This window comes from Vipera berus (genome assembly GCF_964194415.1).
Source record: "Vipera berus genome assembly, chromosome: 4".
NCBI classification, from domain to species: Eukaryota; Metazoa; Chordata; class Lepidosauria; order Squamata; family Viperidae; genus Vipera; species Vipera berus.
This window is the reverse complement of record NC_138206.1, coordinates 17,106,406-17,132,386: the sequence shown is the minus strand read 5'-3', so window position 1 is coordinate 17,132,386 and position 25,981 is coordinate 17,106,406. Positions and strand designations below refer to the sequence as shown.

The window sequence follows — 25,981 nt, the reverse complement described above, 5'->3', positions numbered from 1 at the left end:
GAATGGCTGAAACTTGCTGTCCTTGCAAATCCCTTTTTCCAAGGTATACTCAGCTCTTAAGCAAATGCATACACTGCATAACTTTTTATCAATGCCAGGAAAGAGAGTTAAACAATTTGAGGAGACCAACAAGAAAAAATGAACATTCTATCTTTTCCTTTCTTTATCTTGATTGTTTATAAACTGCTTTGGCTACCAGTGTCTTTGCTGATTCAATTAGTGGCATAGGGCCAAGTTATTTGTGGCATTTCTCTTATGCCTATTTTGCCCATCAGATCTGCAGGAGAGGCATGATATAGCTCCATTAAAGAATGTCATCTGATTGAACCAAGGAAAAGAGTTTTTGATGTTGTGGCAACACCATTCCCCTGGCAGAATTAGATTAGCTCCAACCCTACTGGCCTTGGACTCAGCTATGTTTCTGGGCATGGGGATTGGAATGTATGGCAGAGTCTATGAGATGTTTATGTTGATTTTATTTTATTTATTAAATTTCAATGCCACCCATCTCCCCTACAACTCTCAGTTATGTTGATGGGTTTTATCATGTATTTATAGTTATGCTGCTCTTTTGCTGTATTTTAACTGTCATTAGCTACACATAGTCGACAATGAAATGGGTGGCCACCTATAACATAACAGTATTATAGGTGGCCACAAAGAAGAGGGAGTCAAGCTATTCTCCAAAGCACCTGAAGGCAGGACAAGAAGCAACAGATGGAAACTAGTCAAGGAGAGAAGCAACCTAGACCTAAGGAGAAACTTCCTGACAGTTAGAACAATTAACCAGTGGAACAACCTGCCTCCAGAAGTGGTGAATGCTCCAACACTGGAAGTTTTTAATAAGAGACTGGACAGCCATTTGCCTGAAATGGTATAGGGTTTCCTTCCTGAGCAGGGGGTTGGACTAGATGACCTCCAGGATCCCTTCCAACTTATTATTATTATTAATATATAGGTATATACACATGCATAGGAAAGCCTGCCTTATTTAATACATTACTCCTTAAATGAATTGAAATGGAAATATATACTTTATGTATTCTGAAAAATATAGCAACTTACCCAAAGCTTTACAAGCAAAAAGGGCCATTGCACTCTGCAGTCTATCTGGCCTGACAGCCTGGACCACAAGGACCTGCAGGTAAAAATGTTCACATCAGGATTCTCAACTCATTAAGAAACATCATCTAACACTTCCACATGCTTGGCACAAAGAGTTGGATGAGTGAAATGTATTATAAAGATGATGACTTTCAAAATTATAGGCTTTATAAAAAATAATAGAAGTTGCTTCCAATATTATTTATGCAAAAAGCTAATCCACTGTTTAATTAGTAGGGGAGATAAGCCATGGAAAATAATAACCTTTGTACAATTATGCCTGGTATGCAGAAAATGCATAGAGTAAAAAGTTCCTGGAACTTAGAAATATGCAATGAAATTTAGGGTAATTGTTTTGTACAATTATTCCCAGATTTCTCTTTACCTGGGCTGGTTGCCATTTATGAGACAACAGACTCACTCACTGCTATCTCTTCCATTCTTTTCTCAGCCGCCCTACAATCTTTCATAATAAGGCTGATTTCAGTTGTGATATAGCAGACCATCAACTCTATATCTGACAAATATGGCAATATTTCTAACACTTGTCTTTCATTTAAGAAAGTTTTCTGGCTTATATACTCTTGACATTGAGCAGTTAAAAGAAACATTTCTCTTATATTTCATACTTCATATTTTAAGATATAGAAGATATCTAATGAGGATAGAGCATTCCTTACTTAAAATTAACAGATAGTGTATTCTTCAAAAAAAACATAAGCTCAGGGCATGAATGAGAAATACAGTCATCAGCATTGATCAGCCTCTTTTAACAGAGACAACTCCAATTAAAATCTGATTAAAATTGGCATTTCTCAATCTATGATTAGTAAATGAAAATATTAATTGCACTGTTCAATCAGTTACTATTTCATTCTCAACTTTATTAAATGGCAGCTTCAGTGAGCTGGTAATAGCTAGCTAGGCAGCTAAATTTAGGGAAAATAAGCCAATCTGTAGGAACTAACTTTCAAAACAATAGCAACGTTTTTAATCATTATACAATAAACATTCTGTTGATATGTGTGAGTTGTATAAAAAGTAGGTATGAGTAGCTGTTTAGGTTAAGATCTCTTTCGAATGCACAGTTCAAGCACAGATCTATATTCTGAGCTACACAGAACAAGAAAGAATATAAACTTAAATGCATGATTAATTGGATGGCTTATGATTAAACATTTTTTTAAAAGTGAAAAGTACAAAGATGAGGGATTCTGAATGTCCATGTTTTGTTACTGTCATGAGTGGATCTTGGGAAGAAATAAACAAGGGAAGAAAGGAAAAAAGTTTAACAAAAATGAAATGACAGGAGGAAAAGAATACTACGGTACATACCAGGCATGTCAAACTGCCAGCCCATGGGCCGGATGTGTCATGCCCAGGAGTAGGCAACCTCGGCTCTTTTATGACTCATGGACTTCAACTTCCAGAATTCTGGGAGTTGAAGTCCATGAGTCATAAAAGAGCCGTGGTTGCCTACCCCTGGTCATGCCGAAACTGCGCCCACCCCATTGCCGGCAATGGGGAAAAAGTCATGATACGTCACATGACATCACGTGAAGTTGCGAGTTTGACATGCTTGGTATATACGATAATACTGTATAGATTATTCTCCCAGATAGAAAACTAACATAAAAAAGCATATGTGATGGCTGCTTGGAGCAGATTGAAAAGAATTTCATTATAAAAGTGACAAAAGTCTGCGAAGTTGAGCTAATGGGAATTATGGAAAAAAAAGTTGCTTGGTAGATTGGTAAAAGAGGCTATAGATGAGAAAAGATAAAGATTGCTGCAAAAAATGAAACAAATTTAACAAAATATTCTGTGTCATATTTACTAGAAAAGATAAAGATTGCTGCAAAAAAATGAAACAAATTTAACAAAATATTCTGTGTCATATTTACTAGACGCCAAAAAGATTCCTTAAAAATATTGGCTAATAAAGTAACTGTATTGGAAGTGTAAACAGAAAGGGGAAACATTTACTCATACTTTGCCTTACTTTACTTTGATATCTATACATTTGTTAATCTGGTATTACAAAGATCGATATAATTTAAACATGTAAGCGTACCAGAACTTTAAGTATGGGAAGCAATAGAAAGACTGTCCTTCAGCACAACCTCAGATTTATAACTTACAATCAATCTACGTCTATTTTATGTTTATGAGCTGGATATATCAAGGAAAAGTTGTTCAATATTATCAATACCATGAAAGGTTGGACAGTATGAATTTAATGTGGTCAAGATCTGGAAGCTACTGTAAGTTGAATAAGTTCTTATAAGCATGTTTTTGTTTCTTCATTCAATATTTTTTTTTATAGTGAAGCAATACTTAAAAAAAGAAAATAGAAAACCAGTAATAGGTCAAAATGGTGAAGCTTCTGGTTATAGGAAGGCTATTCACCTCAGGTCTAAACAAATGAACCACTTCATGTTCTTTTGGTCATGTTTGTTTCTATTAACCTGTTCTTGCAGGTATATTAAGGAAGCTGGTTAAGAAACTGCCAGAAGGCAACCTTATCTGTAATTCAATTTTTAGAACCCAGTTCAGAGTCAGCAATTAACAGAGTCAACTTTACAACTCTCCTGACAGGATTTGCACTGCAGAGATCAGAACTTGCTGCAAAAATCAGCTGATCTTTTTTCAGTCTTCCCATTAAGATGAATACTTAAAATATTCACAGTTTCAGCTCTGGCTAAATCAATGTTTTAACTAAGAATACCAGAGACTAAGTATGTTAATATGGAAGGCTTGTAAATTCAATTGGTGACTTATGGATCCTTCATAAAGGGGAAAAAATAAGAATCTAAAACTGCTTGCCTTGGCTCAACAAAATGAAAGATTTGAATCTACAACTCCAGTAGGCTCACATTTAACAAACTGAGTCACATTTTCTTTGGTATTTTATAAGATTTATTTCCCCATAAAAACTGCAAAAGCATGCTTTGAATAAACATGAAATCCAGCAGTGTAAGAGAAAAAAGGATGGGGAAATATGCTTTCTTCTCTCCTCCCTCTTCCCCCCCAAAAAATTTGCATATGATTTATACTTGTCTAAAATTGTAGGTCCAGAAATACCTGCTGAAACAGAGAGATTCTATTTGCTATAATAGATGGAAATTCTTGTTCACACACTGAGCTCCGTGAGAAAGGCTGCCACAGTGCTGCATCTTGAAAGCAAACTGTCTGATACAAAGTTGGGAGAGAGATCTATAAAACAAACCAACAGGTTTACATGTGAGAGGGGAAAAAAATCTATTTTTTATGTTGAATAAAAAATAATAATTCTCATGTAATTTTAATTCTCAAACAATGTATTCCTTGCGATTGTGTAAAACCATGCTGGAGTAGTTGTTTTCATTAATTTTCAAGGAATGGTTCTCGTGTGACTTAATAAAACGTACCTGGTGTGTTGAGACAATACAATAATTGTAAAACCATACATATAGAAGTGGGGTTTCTTGTATTGGAATAGGATTCCAATCAAAACCTCAGTGGGAGCCTGGATAAAGCTAAACTAGCTCATTTTCATAAAGCAAAATGTTATACACTGTGTGCACAATTATTAGGCAAGTGAGTATTTTGACCATATCATTATTTTCACGCATATTTTTCACCTCCAAGCTGTATAAACCTGAATGCTTAGTGGTTATAAGCATATCAGGTGATGTGTATTTGTGTAATGAGGGAGGATGTGGCCTAAGGATATCAACACCCTATATCAAGGGTGTCAAACTGCCGGCCTGCGGGCCGGATGCATCACGAGGATACCGCGCCCATCCCATTGCCGGCAATGGGGGAAAAGCTCTGATATGTCGCGCAACATCACATGACATTGCGAGTTTGACATGTCTGCCCTATATAAAGGTGTGTATAATTATTAGCCAGCTTCTTTTCCTCAGGCAAAATTGGCCAAAAAAGAGATTTTTCTATTTTTCACTTTTCACAGTCAGTGAAAATTCTTTCAGGGGGATGCAGCACTTTTGAAATTGCTAAGATATTAATTATATTATTTGGTCTATATATGACTGTTTAAAGATCATTCTGAAACATCAACAATAAAAAACAGATTTTTTTTTCTAAAGGAGGCCTTTCAGAGACATACAATACATCAGCTACCTTACTTCTTTCTGGACTCAGTGTTGATTTTGGTTTCTGAATCTAGCTAAGCAGGGTAAAATGAAGATTAAAGAGGAATCTAATATGATTACAAAAGAATAGACAAGGTTTTCAAAATTCAAGTAGGACAATTTAGAAATGACTATAGTGAAGTATGACATGAAAACTATAAACATGGCCTAAAGTTATTATTTAAATAATATTTTTAATTCACATAATTTGGTAATTGGAGAAACAAGGAAAAATGCTATAAATGGAGGCATTCTTAAAATTGGCTAATTACATATAACACCTCAAAATGTGTTACTGATACTCCCAAATGATCAATTTCTGCATCATTAACTCGAAAACAAAGATGACAGTAGGGGAGTCAAAAATATTACATGGCTGTTTGGAAGCAAAAATGGGTTGTGTTAGAGCTAAATAATTTTTCTATTTTAACTATTTTAAAATAGTTAAAAATGTACCTTTAGAGTTGCCACTGCCCAGCTTCTTTCCTGTTCTATCCAGAGGGGAATCTGGTCTCTGATGCTTTTAGTAGAATCCTGAATAGTACAAAAATAAATTTTATTGCAAATGTTACAGGACATGTGTATAAGGAACCAAAAACGTATTATTTGGTTGTGACAACTATCTACCCCAGGGCAATCACAAATGACCTGGTCAGTCATGCAGCAGACATTTTTCAGTTCTCCCAGTTGTCACAAAAGAGGCTGTCACATTCTGTTCAGCTCTTTGCCAAATATATCTGTGAGGCTTAAGATTTGTCAATAAACGTTAAGGCCAAAACTCTGATTGCTAAGAAAGTGACAATGCTAACGAATACGTGATTCATCATTCTGTGGTGTTTTTGTTTTTAAATTGGTTCTCTTAAACCCATCTCTCTTAGACCCATCTCATCCCACTCCCTGCCCCATGAGTTAAATTTTAAACGTCAAGACTCTCATTAGCATTCACCATGAAAATATTCAGGGTTTGCAGTTATTTCTTTTGCAGGACCAAATTTGGTTTGAGGGTGGTGGTAAGGGATGGTGAGAAGCCAGCAAAAGAAATATCAAGCTGGAAATCAACCAGATCTGGCTGCAGACTACGGAGAAAAACAATCCAGATTTTTCCCCCCCAATGTGTTGTTGTTTTTCCCCAAAACACCCCCTCCCCCGAAGTAAACACTTATCTCTAATAAAAAAATATGAAAGATCTGATATAACTTCTCCTGATACCACAAACAGATTATTATGACTGAAAGAACTGTTACCAATAATGATTAATATTCAAACATTAATTATTTTATTAAATAGAAAAGTTTCTGTTGAAGAGTTTTTATTATGGCAGTGTATAATTTTCTTATTATGGCAGAGTATGAGGGTGGCGAGGTCTAACTACTTCGCTGCCCTCATCGCGTCCGCAGATAATCGCCCGGCCGCCCTGTTTAGGGTGACCCGCTCCCTCCTTAATCAGGAGGTGAGTGAGGAACCCTTGCAGGGGCGTGCCGAGGAATTTAGTCAACATCTGTCAGACAAAATCGCTCGGATTCGGACCGGTCTGGACTCCGACTGGGCAGTATCGGACGAGCAGGACACGAGCGGTCTTGTCAATGTTACCTGGGAGGAGTTCGATCCTGTAACTCCGGAGGAAGTGGACAGGATCATGGGGAGGCTGAGCTCCACCACATGTTTATTGGACCCGTGCCCTTCCTGGCTGGTTTATGCAGCCCGGGAGGGGACACGAGGCTGGTTCCAGGCGGTTATATCTGCCTCTTTGAGTGAGGGTAGTTTTCCCGCCGCCTTGAAAGAGGCGGTGGTAAGACCTCTCCTCAAGAAGCCTGCCTTGGACCCGGCTGTGTTGAATAACTTTCGTCCGGTCTCCAACCTTCGCTTTCTTGCGAAGGTTGTTGAGAGTGTGGTGGCGCATCAGCTCCCTCTGGTCCTGGATGAAGCGGATTATCTAGACCCGTACCAATCGGGCTTCAGGCCCGGGTACAGCACGGAGATGGCATTGGTCGCGCTGGTGAATGATCTCTGGAGGGCTCGGGACAGGGGATATTCCTCTGTCCTAGTCCTATTAGACCTCTCAGCGGCTTTCGATACCATCGACCATGGTATCCTGCTGCGGTGTCTCAGGGGATTGGGAGTGGGAGGCACGGTTCTTCAGTGGTTCTCCTCCTATCTCCTGGGACGCTCGCAGTCGGTGTTGGCAGGGGGGCAGAGGTCGACCGCGAGGCCTCTCGTTTGTGGAGTCCCTCAGGGGTCGGTCCTCTCGCCTCTCCTGTTCAACATCTACATGAAACCGCTGGGTGAGATCATTCGTGGGTTTGGAGTTGGGTATCATCAGTATGCTGATGATACCCAACTTTTCATTTCGACCCCAAACCACCCCAGTGATGCCCTCGACGTGATGTCCCGGTGCCTGGAGGCGGTCCGGAGGAGGAACAGGCTTCGACTCAACCCTGACAAGACTGAGTGGCTGTGCGTACCGGCATCTCGGGATATTCAGGATATCCCACCCCTCACTATGGGGGGTGAGTTATTACCTCCTGTAGATAGGGCTCGCAACTTGGGAGTCCTCCTAGATTCACAGCTCTCCCTAGAAGACCATATAGTAGCTGTGACTAGGGGGGCCTTCGCCCAGGTTTGCCTGGTGCGCCAGTTGCGGCCCTATCTAGACCAGGATGCCTTACGTACGGTCACTCATGCGCTCGTGACCTCTCGTCTTGATTACTGCAACGCTCTCTACATGGGGCTACCCTTGAAGACCACTCGGAGGCTCCAACTGGTACAGAATGCAGCCGCGAGAGTTGTATTGGGAGTTTCCCGATACTCCCATGTTACACCTTTGCTCCGCGAGCTGCATTGGCTACCAGTTGTCTTCCGAGTGAGGTTCAAGGTGTTAGTAATGACCTACAAAGCCCTTCATGGCATGGGTCCGGAATACCTTGGGGAGCACCTGCAGCCGGCGTCAACTTCCCTCCGCCCAGTACGCTCCCACAGAGAGGGCCTCCTCAGGGTGCCACCGGTCAAAGAATGCCGACTGGTGGCCCCCAGGGGGAGGGCGTTCTCTGTGGGTGCACCGGATTTATGGAACCATCTTCCGGTCGAGCTCCGGATGGTGCCCGATCTCCGCTCCTTCCGGCGCGATCTTAAAACCCATCTATTTAAACAAGCTGGCCTGGCCTGATGGGACGGGGTGGGATTTTTATAAATGGACTTCAATTTTTAATCTGTATTAATTTATTATGGTCATTGTTTAATCACGTTTTAATAATTTTTAATTTTTGTATCTAGTTTTTATGTATTGCCCTGTTCACCGCCCTGAGTCCTCCGGGAGAAGGGCGGTATATAAATTAAATTAATAAATAATAAATAAATAAATAAATACTTTTTGTCATTGTCAGAAAGACAATGCCATATAATATTTGTACTGGGAAGAAAAAGGTGTTAAGTGACACTTACTGATTTTCTTAACATATCTCCAATGATCACACCTGTAAATGTTTCCCACTCCTGTAAGAATAATAAAAAATTAAAAAACAGTAAAGCATAATGTGTACAAATGGAAATACTCAAACTACAGCTAAAGGCTGATGTTTTCAAAGAGAAAATGAAGAAATGACTAAATGTGCATACTTGGGATTTGGAAGTGCCAATTTTGATTTCCTTTCCTACCACTCTTCCATTCCAAATTTCCCCTTCCCAACAGATCATTTATTTCATTTATTAAAGTCTTTTTAGAGATTAAGATGGCCCCAATCCATTTGGTGTTCTCCAACGCTTGAAAAAACTGACTCAGGCACTCAGATGGGATGCAAGATAAGCTTGACTTGATTGTGTGGTTGTTGGATTAAAATATTTTGAGGACCTTGCCTGCATTGTATAAATGTGTACTGTTGTGTTGAAGATTTATTGCTATAGTTTTAAGGTACTATTAGCTGCTCAGAGTCATAGAAATAAGATAGGCAGCCAAACAAATTGTTTAAATAAATTAAACAAATATTAGACCTCCGTCTGAAAGTAAAATACACACATCAAATAGACCTTAATGGGACAACAGTGGCAAGTGTTCATATACATATTTTTCTATTCTCACCCTCTTGTTCAATTAGTACTGATTACTACCTGCTTTTCTCTCCCCATCCCCACTCTTTTGGCATCCCCGCACAATGCTTTGCTGACATTCACTGACACCTCCTTGTTCTTGCTGCTGACAAGTTGTGCCTGGTCTGGCTGCCGGGTCATATGGGATTGGCTTTGTGTGGCAATGTTGTTGTTTTTTAACAGAAAGCACAAAGTAGCTTAAAGGGGCCACAGCATGCCAAAGCATCTCTTTCTGCTGTACTCATGGGCCACATGGGGCTGGCTTTGCATGGTGAAAAAGTAGAAAAAAGTGCAAAGCTGCCCCACCTTCAGCTGGAGAGAGCTAAAATGCCCCTTTTTGTTGAGTTCTTGGACCACATGAGACTGGCTTTATGCTGCAAAAAAAGAGGAATAAAAGGCTGCTTGCAGCTCCCCCCCTTTTTCCCCCCAGCTCAAAGCCTGCTTCATGGGATCGACTGCAGGAGTGCAATAAAAAGAGGCATTTTGATCTGTGCTATCTGAAGGAGGGGCTGCTTTATGCTCCCCCCCTTTTTTTTGCAGGACAAAGCCAGCCCTATTCAGCTCAGCAGCCATTTTGTTCATGCCTTGACAGCAGTGGGAGCAAGAAAGTGGTGGCGAAGGTCAGCTGGGGCAGCAGAGCATAGGGTGGCAGGGGGGCCAGAGGGCATTGATGGGGGAAAGATAGTCAGGTGAGAGCAGTTGCAATGCCCCTGTGGTCTTAAGTGTGGGCAAACTGCTCGAATTTTGATGTGTCTGTGTGGGTGGTGCAATGGCTATAACTTCAGTCATGGATCCTAAGTCCTTCAGCGCCATGGTAACTTTAAATTGAGAATAGAATAGAATAGAATAGAATAGAATAGAATAGAATAGAATAGAATAGAATAGAATAGAATAGAATAGAATAGAATAGAATAGAATAGAATAGAATAGAATAGAATAGAAAAGAATAGAATAGAATAGAATAGAATAGACAATAGCTTTATTGTCAATTTAAATGTACACTAATCGAAATTTTGTTGCATACTCCTCTCAAAGAGTCACCACTTCCAATATACACAACATAAATATGACAAAAAAGAAAAAGAAAAAAGTACATATACCCACATACCCACATATATTCTGTGACACAGACCAACAACACAGTTTAGTTCGGATGTATACATATACTTGGTGAGAAAAATGAATCTTGTGAGTTTACCAGATGGATGGCATACGGAACAAATGAATGGTTGTAAGTCAAGGACTAAAAGTGTAAAAACCATCAGAAATTCAAGAAGGGTAAAACTGTAGATTTTCCTGTATTAATGGACAACTAACATTAAAGGGTAAACATTATTATATGACTTACATTGTTTTGAAAAAGTTCAGGATGCATTCCTTTCACAAAATGTAATGCAAACATCAGCTGATCGGCCTATAATCAGACGACAAAGCATTAATAACATATCGTGCAACATTCTCCTTGGAAAAGAATACCCTAGAAAGTAATTTTTAATGGAAACAGATAAATAGAAACCAATATTTCCAAGGAGCTGGTTATATATTCTCAGATTTTGCCAAGGTAAATTCTAAACCAGAGGATCCTGGTTTGAGGGAATATGATATTTTATTTCAATATTTTTCACTCCTGTAATTTCTGTGACTGCATTTTTATCTATGATCTTTTAAAATAGAACCCTGTATTCTTATTCTTATTACACTATTCTCCAAAACAGTAATCTTGGGGCATCCTCATTTTTAATGTAACAAACAATTTTTTTAAGCAATAGAAATGATGCAAAACTGAATTGATTGTTCAACTGTCAAAGGTAATATAACATTGGTTTGAAAATCTTTTTAATACTGAATGGTTATATTGTCAATACAGGAAGCAATGCTATATCTCAGCTATATTTCAGCTGAAGTGAAAGGGTAATTGAACTAGCTCATTTCTGAACCAAGCAACTACATAACTATAAATTAATAACCCTAACTATTAATTTATAGTTTTTCCAATGAATTTACTTTCTGAACCAGCAGCATTTTAAAATCATGTGTGGTATCTCGCTCAAATAGTCACATATTGAGTGTTCATGATCTAAAGTTCCTCTGTAACAAAAGCAAATGGTAATGATTCATTCTGATATTTCAAAATTACATCTATAAGCTCCAATTCAATTTCTATTATTCTGAGACTTAAAAAGATTTCTCTCCTTCCAGATATGTAAACATGTATATGTAACATGTATATGTCAGTTTAACATGCTCACACTGAAGATGTGTAATATAGAGTACATACATTTAATTGTTTAGGATAGTGGAGCTTTCAAGCATTGGAAACAATTTACTTTCAAAAGTTTAAAAATAGTGAATATTTATTTATTTATTTATTTATTATTTATTTATTATTGGGACTTATATGCCGCCCTATCTCCCGAAGGACTCAGGGCGGCTAACAACAATAACATAGAATAAATACAGAAGTTAAGATAAAATTAAAATTAAAGGCCCCTGTACAATAAATTAAAATTAAAATAAATTAAAAATTAGAGTTAAAAAATTAAAAACATAAATTAAGATCCCTGTTAGTCCAGGTCAGCCAGGTGAAAAAGGAGTGTTTTGTGGCCGCGGTGAAAGGACTGGAGATCTGGGGCCATCCGAAGCTCAGGGGGGAGCTGGTTCCGTAGGGCTGGCGCTCCCAAAGAAGGCTCTCCCCCTGGGGGTCGCCAGCCGACATTGTCTAGCCGACGGTACCCTGAGGAGGCCTTCTCTGTGTGAGCGTATTGGGCGATGGGAATTCGTTCCCAGCAGCAGATGGTCCTGCAAGTATCCCAGGCCTAAGCCATGTAGGGCTTTAAAGGTAAGTACCAGCACCTTAAATCTCACCCGGAGGGCAACCAGTAACCAATGCAGCTCACGCAGGAGGGGTGTAATATGGGAGTATCGGGGTGCTCCCATCACTACCCGTGCAGCCGCACTTTGCACCAGCTGAAGCCTCCGGGTGGTCTTCAAGGGCAGCCCCATGTAGAGAGCATTGCAGTAATCTATACAGGAGGTAACGAGTGCGTGGGTGACTGTACATAGGGCATCTCGGTCCAGAAAGGGGCGCAACTGGCGTACCAGGTGAATCTGGGCAAATGCCCCCCTAGCCACAACTCCAATATGATCTTCAAAACTGAGTCGAGAATCCAGGAGGACGCCTAGATTGCGTGCTCTATCAACGGGAGGTAAGATCTCTCCTCCTATAACCAAAGATGGAACCTCTTGGACTAAACGAGATGCCGGTACGTAAAGCCACTCAGTCTTGGCCGGGTTGAGCCGGAGCCTGTTCTTTCCTATCCAAATCTGTACCGCTTCCAGGCAACGGGACATCACATCGAGGGCATCACTGGGTTGGTTCGGGGTGGAGATGAAAAGCTGGGTATCATCAGCATATTGATGATACCTCACCCCGAAGCCACGGATGATCTCTCCCAGCGGCTTCATATAGATGTTGAACAGGAGAGGCGAGAGTACCGACCCGAGGCACCCCACACCTAAGGGGCCTAGGGGTTGACCTCTGCCCCCCTGCCAACACCGTCTGCGAACGGCCCGAGAGGTAGGAGGAGAACCACCGCAGAACGGTGCCTCCCACTCCCAACCCCTCAAGACAACGCAGCAAGATACCGTGGTCGATGGTATCAAAAGCTGCTGAGAGATCTAATAGGACCAGGACAGAGGAATAACCCCTATCTCGGGCCCGCCAGAGATCATTCACCAGTGCGACCAATGCCATCTCCGTGCTATACCCGGGCCTGAAACCCGATTGGTACGGATCCAGATACTCAGTTTCCTCCAGAACCAAAGGGAGCTGCCGTGCCACCACGCTCTCAACGACCTTCGCAAGAAAGCGAAGGTTGGAGACAGGACGAAAGTTATTTAAAATAGCTGGATCCAATGCAGGTTTCTTAAGGAGGGGCCTTACCACCGCCTCTTTCAAGGCGGCAGGGAAGTACCCTTCACTCAGTGAGGCATTGATAACTGCTAGGAGCCAGCCTCGTGTAACCTCCCGAGACGCATGACCAGCCAGGAGGGACACGGGTCCAACAAACATGTGGCGGCACTTAATTTCCCCATGATCCTGTCCACTTCTTCCGGAGTCACAGGATCAAACTCTTCCCAAATGTTCTCGGCCAAACTCATCGTTTTCCTCTATTGAATGAAAGCAAATATTGAATGAAAGCAAATCATATCAAATATCCAGAAACATTTCATTTATATTACTTGATTCAATTTAAGTCAAAAGTAAGTGACGTTGAACTCAACTCTGGTGACTTCATGTTATCAATTTTCTTGACAACAATATAATGTGCTGCCATTGCATTCTTCTACAGCAACTAGGCTCAACCTTAATTGGGGGTGGGGTTTGGCACCTGCTTGTAAATTTATGAATAATCTCATGCCAAAATTTCAGATCTGTAATTGAAGAGTGATCTTCATAAGATAATTTAGGGTTATGGACCAGGGTTGTCCAGATTTTAATGCTAGTTCCCAATATATTCATATAAATAACAAATGAATAGTTGTTTGGCATATTTTGCTATCTACGGCTTTTAAAAAATATATATAGTAAAAATGTCATTGTAGCCAATATTACCTCACACTTCTACCTGTATTTGCATATTGTATTTAGATTGGCTTCACAATAAATAAATATAGGCAGAAGAGTGAGATCATACTACATTGGCTTAACCAATATTATAGAAACTAATTTTCCAGCATAACACAACATTAAACTTCCAAGAGAGTGAATTTCATAGTCTGGGAAACAGAAGACTTTCTTCTGAGTAACCACCCTGAGAGTGGAGGCACCTTCAACATATATAGGAATAGATAGCAATGAGGAACATACATATATCACATAAGTAGGTATATATAGTGAGACTGAATAGCCCAACTGAGATATCTATCTTCCTTCCACCTGAGGATATAATTGTGCCTATTCTTTTCTTCTGAATGCTACTCATGTCAACTAGAGCTATTCACTTGTAGAGAATAGGAATGAAGAATTATAATATCTCTGGGAAAAGTCAGAAATGGCTACTGTGGGTACAAGAATACAATGTTCCACAGCATGTAAAACAACTATAGTTCAGAAACTGATAGCCTTATGAATAAAACATTCCATATCTCTGATAGCCTTATGAATAAAACATTCCATATCTCATTCCATATCTTATTAGGAAACCAGTTAAGAGATCCCAGAAAGAATGTGGGTTTTTTTTGTTTCAGATAAGCTTCATTTCCTTCTTAGTTTGAACTTAGTGCTCCGGAAGTTGTTATTGTCTCAGTACTGTAATAAGGCAACATGGTGAGCAAAAAGACTGTTCATAAACTAAGAAACTCATTTGTTCTGCCAAACAAGACAAGAAGATCCTATATACAATTCACATGAGTTTAAAAAAGTAGCATTTACTAACAAAAAACAAAATTTGGCACCACTGCACATCCACTGAACCATATTTTCAAGTGAGCCAATTTGTGGCTACTCTGGAAATGTAATTCCACATTCAACACAGTGAATCAGTGCAAAAGAAAATGACAACTTACCTTAAATAAACAACGACATACATATTCATATACCAAGTGTTTCAATGAGCTGATAAGAGACTTTATTCTTTCCTCTGTATTTCCCAAGTCCTAAAAAAGAATGTTCAGATAGTTAACAATATTAAGTAATACTTGATGGATCAAAAATACCTAAAAACATCTCTTAAGATTGAAGAGTTTTATCTGAAACCACATTCATTTCAGAGCACAGGTTATGCAAGTGGAGTTGGGCGTGCGTGCACGCTCATCTGCCATTTGTGCAGCCTTGTTCCAAATAGGCCACGGCCTGTAGTGGGCCATGGCCCAAGGGCGGGGGATCCCTGTTTAAGAGAATGAGTTTTATCTACCGTGAACAATTTAATTCAAAGTAATAATCTAACTGCATCATGGACCCTAAAAGAAATCTAAGCCTGAGAGACTGTCTATATGTACATCTCCTGCAAATGAATATTAGTCTTTCAAAATTTGTAATAAGAAGCATTACAATGTACTATCAGAAAGCTTTATTTTACCTCATTTAAATGCAGTCTGAGGTAACTTAATCAGCTTAAAACCTTTTTTTGTTTACAGTTCTTTATTATTTAAATTATGCTAATTAACCTGACAAATGAAGAGAAAAACTTTAAAGGAAAAGCAAGATCATCCATACCATAAATAAGAAACTCAAATTGGGCATCCCTTAATCTTGAGATTAATCTAGTACACTTTAAAAAAAAACAAAAAAAAACACTTAAAACAAAATAAATACTTCTTTCAGGTTCTCTACTCTATCTTCTCAGACTGATAATTGCCCTACCTTGAACAAGGCAAATATATACCATAAAGTATATACTGTAAGTACTAAACTGACTAATTTAACATTAAAACAAAGCAGTAAGATTGTCATGAAATTGGTTCATGTCCACCAAGAGTCACCAGGAGTCAAAAAGAAGAGACATTTCTCTTTTTAAAACAGGAATTTCTCCCTATTGTTCCAAAACTAGCAGAAGCCAGGATCTTCATGTCCTAAAGGGAGATTTAATTATTAATTAATTACCATTTCAGAAGAAACAAATTTACTATACAAAAGTTTGGTTGTTCCAAGGATAAACATAGGACTGGCCTGCCCCAAAGAAATGGGACTTGTGATGCAGAACTGTGATGCTTTCTTCCTTCTAATTTAGCAGTGAGATCCAGCAGATGTTGCTATGTTAGTGTATCTAGAATGGAAAACCTGATTTTTAAAATTGGTGCTGCATTATTGGAAAAAATGATGTGTTCTCCCTTTGTCATTGATTATTTTTTCTTAAGGTTTGAGATGCTGTTATATACTTACTTCTTCATCACCTGGAAATTGTAAACTTTGATAACGTACTTTCAGGTGATTGAAATAGAGAAGAAATAACTACAAATGCAAACCTGTTTGTTCTGCTATTCAGTTTACACAGCACCATAACGTTCATCACATTTCCAACTGTTTTGCTGGATCAAGCAAACTGGAGAAACATAATAAATTTTCCTCTTGCTTGTGCAAAAGGGAATTATTTTTTAGGCCCAAAGGAACATTAATCCCATCTTATTTTCATGGAATAGACAGAACTGAGGGTTTGAAAACTGAGCTTCAAATCCAAAAATAATTCTACTGGTCATTAAGAGAAAAAGCTCTATTGACAATGGGATACTAAGTCCATAAATAAAAATGATCCTCCTGCTGGTCAGTCAATCTGGTTCATACATTGAAACAGTAAGAGTTATTCATATTATCTCAGATAGTGAGGAACTATGAGTAACTTTGACTTTTTCTAGTCTAGTGGTTAATTGAGAAAGGAAGGAAATGCATATAGTAGCTCAGTCTAGTTCAATCAATTTTCTCTTAGGTTTGGAAATCCCTGCAAAATGTTATGTTTAATCACTCTGCAGTTCCAGTGAACGTAGCATTTCCTTTGAGAGTTTGTTCAGAAAAGTTAATTGCTTATACTCTGATTCAGGAAGAAATCTATTTGGATTTGCTTTTCCAAACCAACAGAAGGAATGTTCCAATCATTCATCCAGCCATAGTTCATTAGCAATTGAAAGAGAAGTAAGATTTGTCTATTTGATACTAATAGCATGCTTCCTCACTACCTGATCAGTTCCTGACTATCAGTTGAAATGTGGCTGTGCTAGTAATGTTATGAAAGAAAACAACTATTTGATTCATAATTTTCTTTCTGGGCTGTTGAAAATTGTTTATTTTGCTGCCATTTTGGCACTTCTGAAAATGAAATTTGCCAATTTGGATTATGATTCTGAGTCTGGCACTCAGAATGTTGCAGCCAAGTGTATCGGCTTCTTAATATTTATGCCTTGGTTCAAAACCAAAGCAATGAACAGAAAAACATTCAGAGAAGGACTCTGCTTTCAAATTTGTTGAGTAAATATTTTTAAGGCATTCTTAGACATTTTAGGTGTGAAATTAGGTGGAAGGATTGGAGAAAAGATTATATCTGTGGTAAAATCTCTATAGAATACAGTTTGGACTTCAAATTCTTATGTACATTTCCCTTCATCTACTTATCACTTGTGTCCTTTTGCACCATTTGTAATTATCATGATAGTGACAGTTGTTACTAAATTATCACACAGATACTTTGAGCATTTATAGAAAAGTATAGAATTCTTGGCTAATTTGTGTACTTCCTTTTTTAAAAAAAGACCCATACTGTTACATGGTGTTCTGGGATTAAAAGCTTTCAGTATATGAGGGTCACTGTTAATTTTTTAGATGAGCCTAAGAGCAATAGTGAGAGATGATAATTCAGATGAACTACCGTATGTTGGGGATTTTTTCTTGATTTTTAAAAAGAAATTTTCAGTTCTTTGTTTTCTAACCAGTATTAAGTTCATTTTAGGACTTGTGCTGATGTTTTCATGTTGCTTCCTATAAAAACTGCAGAAAACATCACCACCAGCTTCAATAATTACAGCTGGAGGAAGCTGTGGTACCTTTAAAATATGGGTTTAGGAGTGCATGTGCTTTCAGGCTGTAGATTACCTACCTGTGATTTAAAAACAGACAAACCCTATAAAAAAAAATCTGCACTGTCCTCCTTCTATCAGCAAAAATGCTTAATTTAAAAATTAATTGTGGTACTGGCCTGGGGCCATAATAAAGACTGTTGCTTGAAAATTAAGAAATAAATGAAGAACTTGTATTTACATAAATAGAATCTCATTTGCCTTCTCTTGACTATGGAACTATGCTTTCTTCAGCCAAGGAAAAAATTATACATTTTATTTAGGACTTTTGTCAGGTAATTATATCCAAATATAAGACTAAATTTCCTTCAAAGACACTGATTATAGTATCAACGGTGTGCAATCACTAATGGAAGGAGTTCCTTTATTTCTTTTCTTTAAATAGTACTTCAGCCAGCCTTATTTCTAGTATTTGATAAATAGAATAGAATAACAGAGTTGGAAAGGGCCTTGAAGTCTTCTAGTCCAACCCCCTGCTCAGGCAGGAAACCCTATACCAGGGTGTCAAATTGCCAGCCTGTGGGCCGGATCTGTCATGGCAAAACCGCGCCCACCCCATTGCCGGCAATGGAAAAAAAGTCACGGTATGTTGTGTCATATCACATGTTGCGAATTTGATACCCCTGCCCTATACCATTTCAGACAAATGGTTGTCCAATCTCTTCTTAAAAACTTCCAGTGTTGGGGAAAAAAGGTAAATGCAATAAGTGTGTGTATGTGTGTGTGAGGAGGGGGGGAGAGGGAGAGGGAGAGGAGATACACACATACACTAGTTTGAACTATTGGTATATACCAGTTCACTCTGTAGAGTCCTTTGGAAAAGTCTTAGGAAAGAAGCCAGACTAAAACGATACATGTTATTAATTTTGGACAGGTCAGAAATAATAAAATACATCTTGCTGCCACTTTCAGCCAGAGTGAGATATGCATCCCTTTCCTGAAAATAAAGAAGATTAAATGTTAGAGCTCTATTGCCACCTATTGGAAATATATACACAAAATGAAATTACAAATACAATATACAACAATTCAGTAGAATAGAAGGTACTTTATCAATGTCGACATGCATTCATGTGTGCACATGACAATGCAAAATATTTATGTTTTGTTAGATAGCCAATATTAGCCAAATGGGCAATCACCCTTGCCCCAATAGCAATAACACTTAGACTTACTGTATATACTGCTTCACAGCCTTCTCTAAGCGGTTTACAGAGTCAGCACATTGCCCCCAACAATCTGGGTCCTCATTTTACCAACCTCAGAAGGATGGAAGGCTGTGTCAACCTTGAGTGGGGGAGAATGAAACTGCCAAACTGCAGGCAGCCAGCAGTCAGCAGAAGTAGCTTGCAGTACTGCGCTCTAACCATAGTGCCACCTCATGTTGACTATAGCATCTTGGAAGGGGTGAGAGGATGCACAAGAGTTTTATTATGTTTCTACATCATTTTCAATGGCCAATATTGGCTACAATCCACTATGGCTAAAAAGACAGTAATAAAAATTCAGACACCTATATGAATTCTAGTAATTAACATGTGTAACAGATCATCTCTTGTTTGGACCACTATAGTGTGCTCTAAGTGCAGCCATACTTGAAAGGGAAATTAGGACAAAATTGCAGGAGCTATTGTTGGTAAGACACCTCTGCCCATGTAGAATAAGTTCCTGCACTGATTACAAGTAAATTTCTGGGCCGAAATCGAAGTACTGCTCATTATCCTCAATGCCTTACTTAGTGCACCACTGGGATATATAAGGCAACACACGGGCTAAAGTGAATCTGCCCATCTGGTCCAGACATTTATAGAGGGGCTGCTGACAGTCCTTACCTGCTGAGTGGTACATGGGGTATGAAAAAAATGGATGCAGAAAAAAACTTTTTCTGTTATAGTTCCTACGCACTTCAACTTTTCCCATTGGTAGTATATGCAGCCCAAAACCTCCTGGAATTTTGTAAGCATGTTGAAATCCATTATCCCTTGAACTCGATTGTCAGTGTCATTATACAGGTGAAACTCAAAAAATTAGAATATCGTGCAAAAGTTCATTTATTTCAGTAATGCAACTTAAAAGGGGAAACTAATATATGAGATACTCATTACATGCAAAGCAAGATAGTTCAAGCCGTGATTTGTCATAATTGTGATGATTATGGCATACAGCTCACGAAAACCCCAAATCCACAATCTCAGAAAATTAGAATATTGTGAAAAGGTGCAATATTCTAGGCTCAAAGTGTCCCACTCTAATCAGCTAATTAAGCCATAACACCTGCAAAGGGTTCCTGAGCCTTTAAATGGTCTCTCAGTCTGGTTCAGTAGGAATCACAATCATGGGGAAGACTGCTGACCTGACAGTTGTGCAGAAAACCATCATTGACACCCTCCATAAGGAAGGAAAGCCTCAAAAGGTAATTGCAAAAGAAGTTGGATGTTCCCAAAGTGCTGTATCAAAGCACATTAATAGAAAGTTATGTGGAAGTGAAAAGTGTGGAAGAAAAAGGTGCACAAGCAGCAGGGATGACCGCAGCCTGGAGAGGATTGTCAGGAAAAGGCCATTCAAAAGTGTTGGGGACTTTCACAAGGAGCGGACTGAGGCTGGAGTCAGTGCATCAAGAGCCACCACACAGAGACGGATCCCGGACATGGGCTTCAAATGTCATATTCCTCTTGTTAAGCTGCTCCTGAACAACAATGTCAGAAGCGTCTTACCTGGGCTAAAGAAAAACAGACCTGGTCTGTTGCTCAGTGGTCCAAAGTCCTCTTTTCTGATGAGAGCAACTTTTGCATCTCATTTGGAAACCAAGGACCCAGAGTCTGGAGGAAGAATGGAGAGGCACACACTGCAAGATGCTTAAAGTCCAGTGTGAAGTTTCCACAGTCTGTGTTGATTTGGGGAGCCATGTCATCTGCTGGTGTTGGTCCACTGTGCTTCATTAAGTCCAGGGTCAATGCAGCTGTCTACCAGGAAATTTTGGAGCACTTCATGCTTCCTTCCACAGACGAGCTTTATGTGGATGCTGACTTCATTTTCCAGCAGGACCTGGCACCTGCCCCCACTGCCAAAAGCACCAAAACCTGGTTCAATGACCGTGGGATTACTGTGCTTGATTGGCCAGCAAACTCGCCTGACCTGAACCCCATAGAGAATCTATGGGGCATTGCCAAGAGAAAGGTGAGAGACATGAGACCGAACAATGCAGAAGAGCTGAAGGCCACTATTGAAGCATCCTGGTCTTCCATAACACCTCAGCAGTGCCACAGGCTGGTAGCTTCCATGCCATGCCGCATTGAGGCAGTAATTGCTGCAAAAGGGGCCCAAACCAAGTACTGAGTACATATGCATGCTTATACTTTTCAGAGGTCCGATATTGTTCTATGTACACTCCTTGTTTTATTGATTGCATGTAATATTCTAATTTTCTGAGATTGTGGATTTGGGGTTTTTGTGAACTGTACACCATAATCATCACAATTATGAAAAATCACGGCTTGAACTATCTTGCTTTGCATGTAATGAGTATCTCATATATTAGTTTCCCCTTTTAAGTTGCATTACTGAAATAAATGAACTTTTGCACGATATTCTAATTTTTCGAGTTTCACCTGTATGTTATCATATGAAATTGTACTGGTGTTATTTGGATATATTTTATATAATGTTTCTTTCCTTCTGCTGTTCACCAACAGACTCATTTGGGATTGAGATGGACTATAAATTTTATTAAATAAACAATAGTCATGATGCAAACGCTGGCATTATGTACTATTGCCTCAACAACGGCACAAGTATTTAAATCATGGTATTTGAATGATAATATTATCACACAGAATACATTACTTGTCCTTTCCCATAGATTCTTGATCTGATAAATAATGTTTCATAAAGTTATAAGAATTGAAATATATCTGCTGAACAACCCATTCAAGAAACCAGGAAAGAAAGCAGATGGGAATGTATAACATAGGAATGAACTGGTAATTTAGTGTTGGGCTATTTATGGAAAACCAGTTTAAAATTCCAAAGAGCTTAAAATGCCATCTGCGATTTGGCATATGGATTTTTGATCGTAACCAAATCTAAAATATAACTGAATGCACCCCAAACCCTCAGATAAATATTGCACTACTCTTACTACATGTGCACTCAGGAACTATTTGTGAATTAATCCACTGTACTTTCAGTGAACTCTGAAATTTCACAACTAAATCATTCTATCACAAGAATGATAGGAAAAGTAATTTTAAGATTTATTCTCACATGCCCATTAACCTGTAGGTGTCTATTAATTTAGGAATTTATCTAAATAGTATATAAATTGTATTATATTGCAGCAAGTCGAGACTTAATGGATCACTTCCTGTTAGGAAATGCAATGAGGCAGACATTACGAGAAAAACAACTCTTGATAGTTGGACAAAATAAAAAGAGACAAAGAAAAAGGTGACAGATATATAAGAGAAGAAGACAGATACTAATATCTTTGTGATAAATTAACCAGTTTACACATAACCATGAATGAGAATTTTCTTGACATACTTTTTTAAAAAGGAAAAAAAAATACATTCTGTATTAGGTCTTTCTAGTAGGTTAGTAAACTTTTAATTGTTTAAAAGAGAGTTCCCCAACCTTTCCAGCTTTGCGAACCAGCAGGGAGAGGAAATGGTTCTGCATGAGAGTCCACCAAGCGCAGGTGCGCAGCTCTATTTGCACAAGCAGCGATTGCGTGCCTGCCACTCACAAAAATGGAGTGCATGTACATGCGCTCACCCGCTGCTCACGCAAGTCAGGATGTGTGTGCACACGCTTGCCTGTGATTTCTGCAGCCTGGCTGCAAAACAGCTCATGACCCACTAGTGGGCCACAGCCCAGCAGTTGGGGATCCCTGGTTTAAAATAATTGTTTATACTATTGCAAGTGTTGCAAGTAATAGCAATAAAGGAGATAGTACTATTAATGGCTCCCTTGTCTCCTTGCAGATGTCAAAACCAGGGTGACAGTCAGCAAAGAGAAATTGCAGATCTTGGCTATGTAATAAAGTGAGTAATAGATTACTTTGTTAGAAAAAGATGAGAAAAGTAGAATAGAAAGACAATTGATAAGACAGATGGAAACCATCTAAAGGAATATTAGAATTAAAACAATTTATTATTAGAGAGAAGTAGACATAGTGAACATTTGACCATAAAGTCAGCAAGAATCAAGCCTGACTTGATCGCACTTAACTAAAAGTTCAACCAAGATTAGATACACTGTCACGATGGATTATCTAACTTGGAAGCCCTAATATTCTTTGCCATCCACATTTCATTTTTCCTTATATTCTTCCAGTTGTTTCTACCCATCCAATTCAGTCTGGGAATGTTATGGGTACCATTATTCAAAGATTGTCAGCTCTTTTGGTGAGGACCAAAAGATGTGACTTCTCTTGTCACAGCCCCTGCTGGATGACTCCAATCCTGTTGGCCTTTCATAAGGCCATGAAGACCTGGTTGTGTGCATGAGCCTGGAGCCTGCAGTTATATTATCTGAAAGCTATTTTTTTTTAAAAAAAGGAATATAGAAACTGTTCAGCTCTATATGGGATCTAATGTCATCTTCCAAAATTTTCTCCACTGAAGTGCCTTTCTCTGGATGTGTCATACAAATGGCTTATTCTAAAATAGACTATGTTTGATGTTTTTCATTGTGAAATGACAAAATAGTATCTTTACTGATATTATTCGTTTTCAGAATAAGATATAAAACTGTTTAGCATGAAAATAACCTCAGGAGATTACAAAAGATTTACTACCAGAATAAACATGTTACTTAACTAATATATCCTCTAATCAACCAAATTTAAAAAAAACCCAAATACCAACCTGATCAAGGGAAATCTGAAGTCTATGAAACTCAACAAGTGATTCTTGGATGAGGGCACTACTTGCTTTAGTTTGATTTAGAGAATCAATCAGATCCTTATTTTCAAGTATATTTCCCTTACACGTTGCAAGAGTCTGCAGGGAAAAAAACTTATTTTAATTGTTTGGAATGCTTTAAATCATGGCTGGATGACAAAGATATTCAAATCCACGTTGTCTGGATGGATCACAATTGGTTAGTACATCACATCTATCAAATGCACCAACTTCCTTAATCATGGTTTTGTGGAGAGATAGGAAACAATATTCTAAATGCAAGAATTCTTCCTGCTCTCTTCCAAAATTCAGCATTGCATGTATCTAAAATAACGCTGGTCATATTTTGAATTTATCTTTATCTTAAGCACAATCAAAATTAATTCGACTAATTTCTCATAATTCCTGGCTTGAAATTTCAAACATGAAAAAAAACACCTAACTCACAACACTCATAGAATTTTGAAAATGTCACGCTTCTTCTGTGGCCGCTTACTGCCGCTCATGCACATTGCCCCTGGCCTCGGTTTCACCGGCAGAGGCCTTTAGGAAAGGCTCCATTATTGGCTGCAGAGGCCTTTCCTGAAGACCTCTGCTGGCGAAACAGAGGCCGGGGGCGGTGGGAGGGACGATGCGCACATCAACCTAAGACTCCATTCTCAGCTGCAGAGGCCTTTTCCTGAAGGTCTCTGCCAGCGAAACAGAGGCCAGGGGCGACAAGCGCGAGCAGCAGGTAGCTGCAGAAGTGGGCTGGTGGCAGCTACGCAGGCTCCTGCTGTACACGGCTGTTGGTGCCACCACCGCGAGGCATCAGGGTGTGGGAGGCCTGGCTGCAGTGGTCCTGAAGTAAGCGGGTGAAGGTCCATCCCCCTACCCCCGCCCTAGCTTGGTTTTTACATGTGCACCTCGCCCCACCTCGTGCAACTAGGTTTTATTTTGGGGGTAGGGCTTATATTAGGCACTCACATAAAAATGAAGCTAGGCTTATTTTTAGGATAGGTCTTATATTTGGGGAAACATGGTACTCGTGTAGTAAGATGGCAACTGAATGCTTTTTGAATTCTTCCAGGCTCTTTATAGGCAGTGACTATGTGCATATGTGCAATGTGGATGCACAGGACAGGCTACCTCTGCTCTGGTTGGGAAGAAGGAAAAGAGTTTAGAATGATGCAGTTCCCCAACATTCTAGACCATCACCCAACTATCTCTTCCATAGTTTGCAGTGTAGGAATTTGGGGGATTTTTTAATCTTCAGATCCCTATCCAGATCCAGAATAATTTTGAAATTGATCTTTTTTTGTCCAATTTCTTCTCACACCAAATTTGGTCCTTTTCTATTTAGTTTCCAGAGAATTAATTATCTTACTGACTGACAAAGTTTGACAGCTCTTTACATCATTTCTTTCCAATATTTTGCTGGCTTGGAAAGAATAATAAATCTGCACTTTTCATCTTGAGTAGTTTAAAATGCATTTGCAACTGTAACAGTTACAAAAGAATTCACAGCAAAATGAAAAATGTTATGGCCTTTAAAAATATTTCCCATGCCAATTACTTTTTCAAAGACTAAATTTTGAGTGCAACAGCATTTCATCCTACTAGCTAACAATTGCTAGGTTTTGCCTATAAAACTACTAATAGTATAATTTCATGCATTTAAATATTTCCACATAATAAAAAAAGAAACATTTACAGTACTTTTTCATGTAAAATGTCAGGGCTATTCAGAGATTTCAAAATATGCAGGACTGTGTGTAAAGTACTTTTAAAAAATGTTACAGCAGTTGTATGTTTTTTGGGTTCATCCAATTTCTTTGGAAATTGTCCTCACCTACCATGTTTCCCTGAAAATAAGACTGGGTCTTATATTAATTTTTGCTCCGAAAGACACATTAGGTCTTATTTTCCAATTAGGGCTTATATTTAGAGAAATATATGTGTCTGTCTGGCTGACAATCTTAACTGGGGCTTATTTTGGGGGTGGGGCTTATATTACCAGCATCCTGAAAAAATCATGTTGGGGCTTATTTTCTGGTTGGGTCTTATTTTGGGGGAAACATGGTATGTGCCTGCAACCAGTTCACTGTTTTTGGAAAAAAAGGAAGTGGGGTGGCTCTGCACATTTGCAAAGACAATTGGGAATAGTTTCCAAAGTAGCTACACAGGTCTGGAAAGTCATAGATGCTTTTACAA

At 38.9% G+C, this 25,981-nt stretch overlaps 1 protein-coding gene across 2 annotated transcripts in view; it reads right to left on the bottom strand.

Moving 5' to 3' along the window:
• Positions 1 to 25,981, bottom strand: part of DYNC2H1 (dynein cytoplasmic 2 heavy chain 1) — a gene marked incomplete at its 5' end in the record, with an annotated part of 184,146 nt that overhangs the window by 53,127 nt on the left and 105,038 nt on the right. For both annotated transcript variants that reach the window (XM_081326768.1, XM_081326769.1), the window contains 8 exons: positions 1,066 to 1,138; positions 4,189 to 4,320; positions 5,697 to 5,774; positions 8,679 to 8,729; positions 10,669 to 10,734; positions 14,889 to 14,978; positions 18,679 to 18,822; positions 23,753 to 23,887. In XM_081326768.1, the coding sequence (XP_081182894.1) occupies positions 1,066 to 1,138; positions 4,189 to 4,320; positions 5,697 to 5,774; positions 8,679 to 8,729; positions 10,669 to 10,734; positions 14,889 to 14,978; positions 18,679 to 18,822; positions 23,753 to 23,887 (769 nt within the window). The remainder of the gene's footprint in view (positions 1 to 1,065; positions 1,139 to 4,188; positions 4,321 to 5,696; positions 5,775 to 8,678; positions 8,730 to 10,668; positions 10,735 to 14,888; positions 14,979 to 18,678; positions 18,823 to 23,752; positions 23,888 to 25,981) is intronic.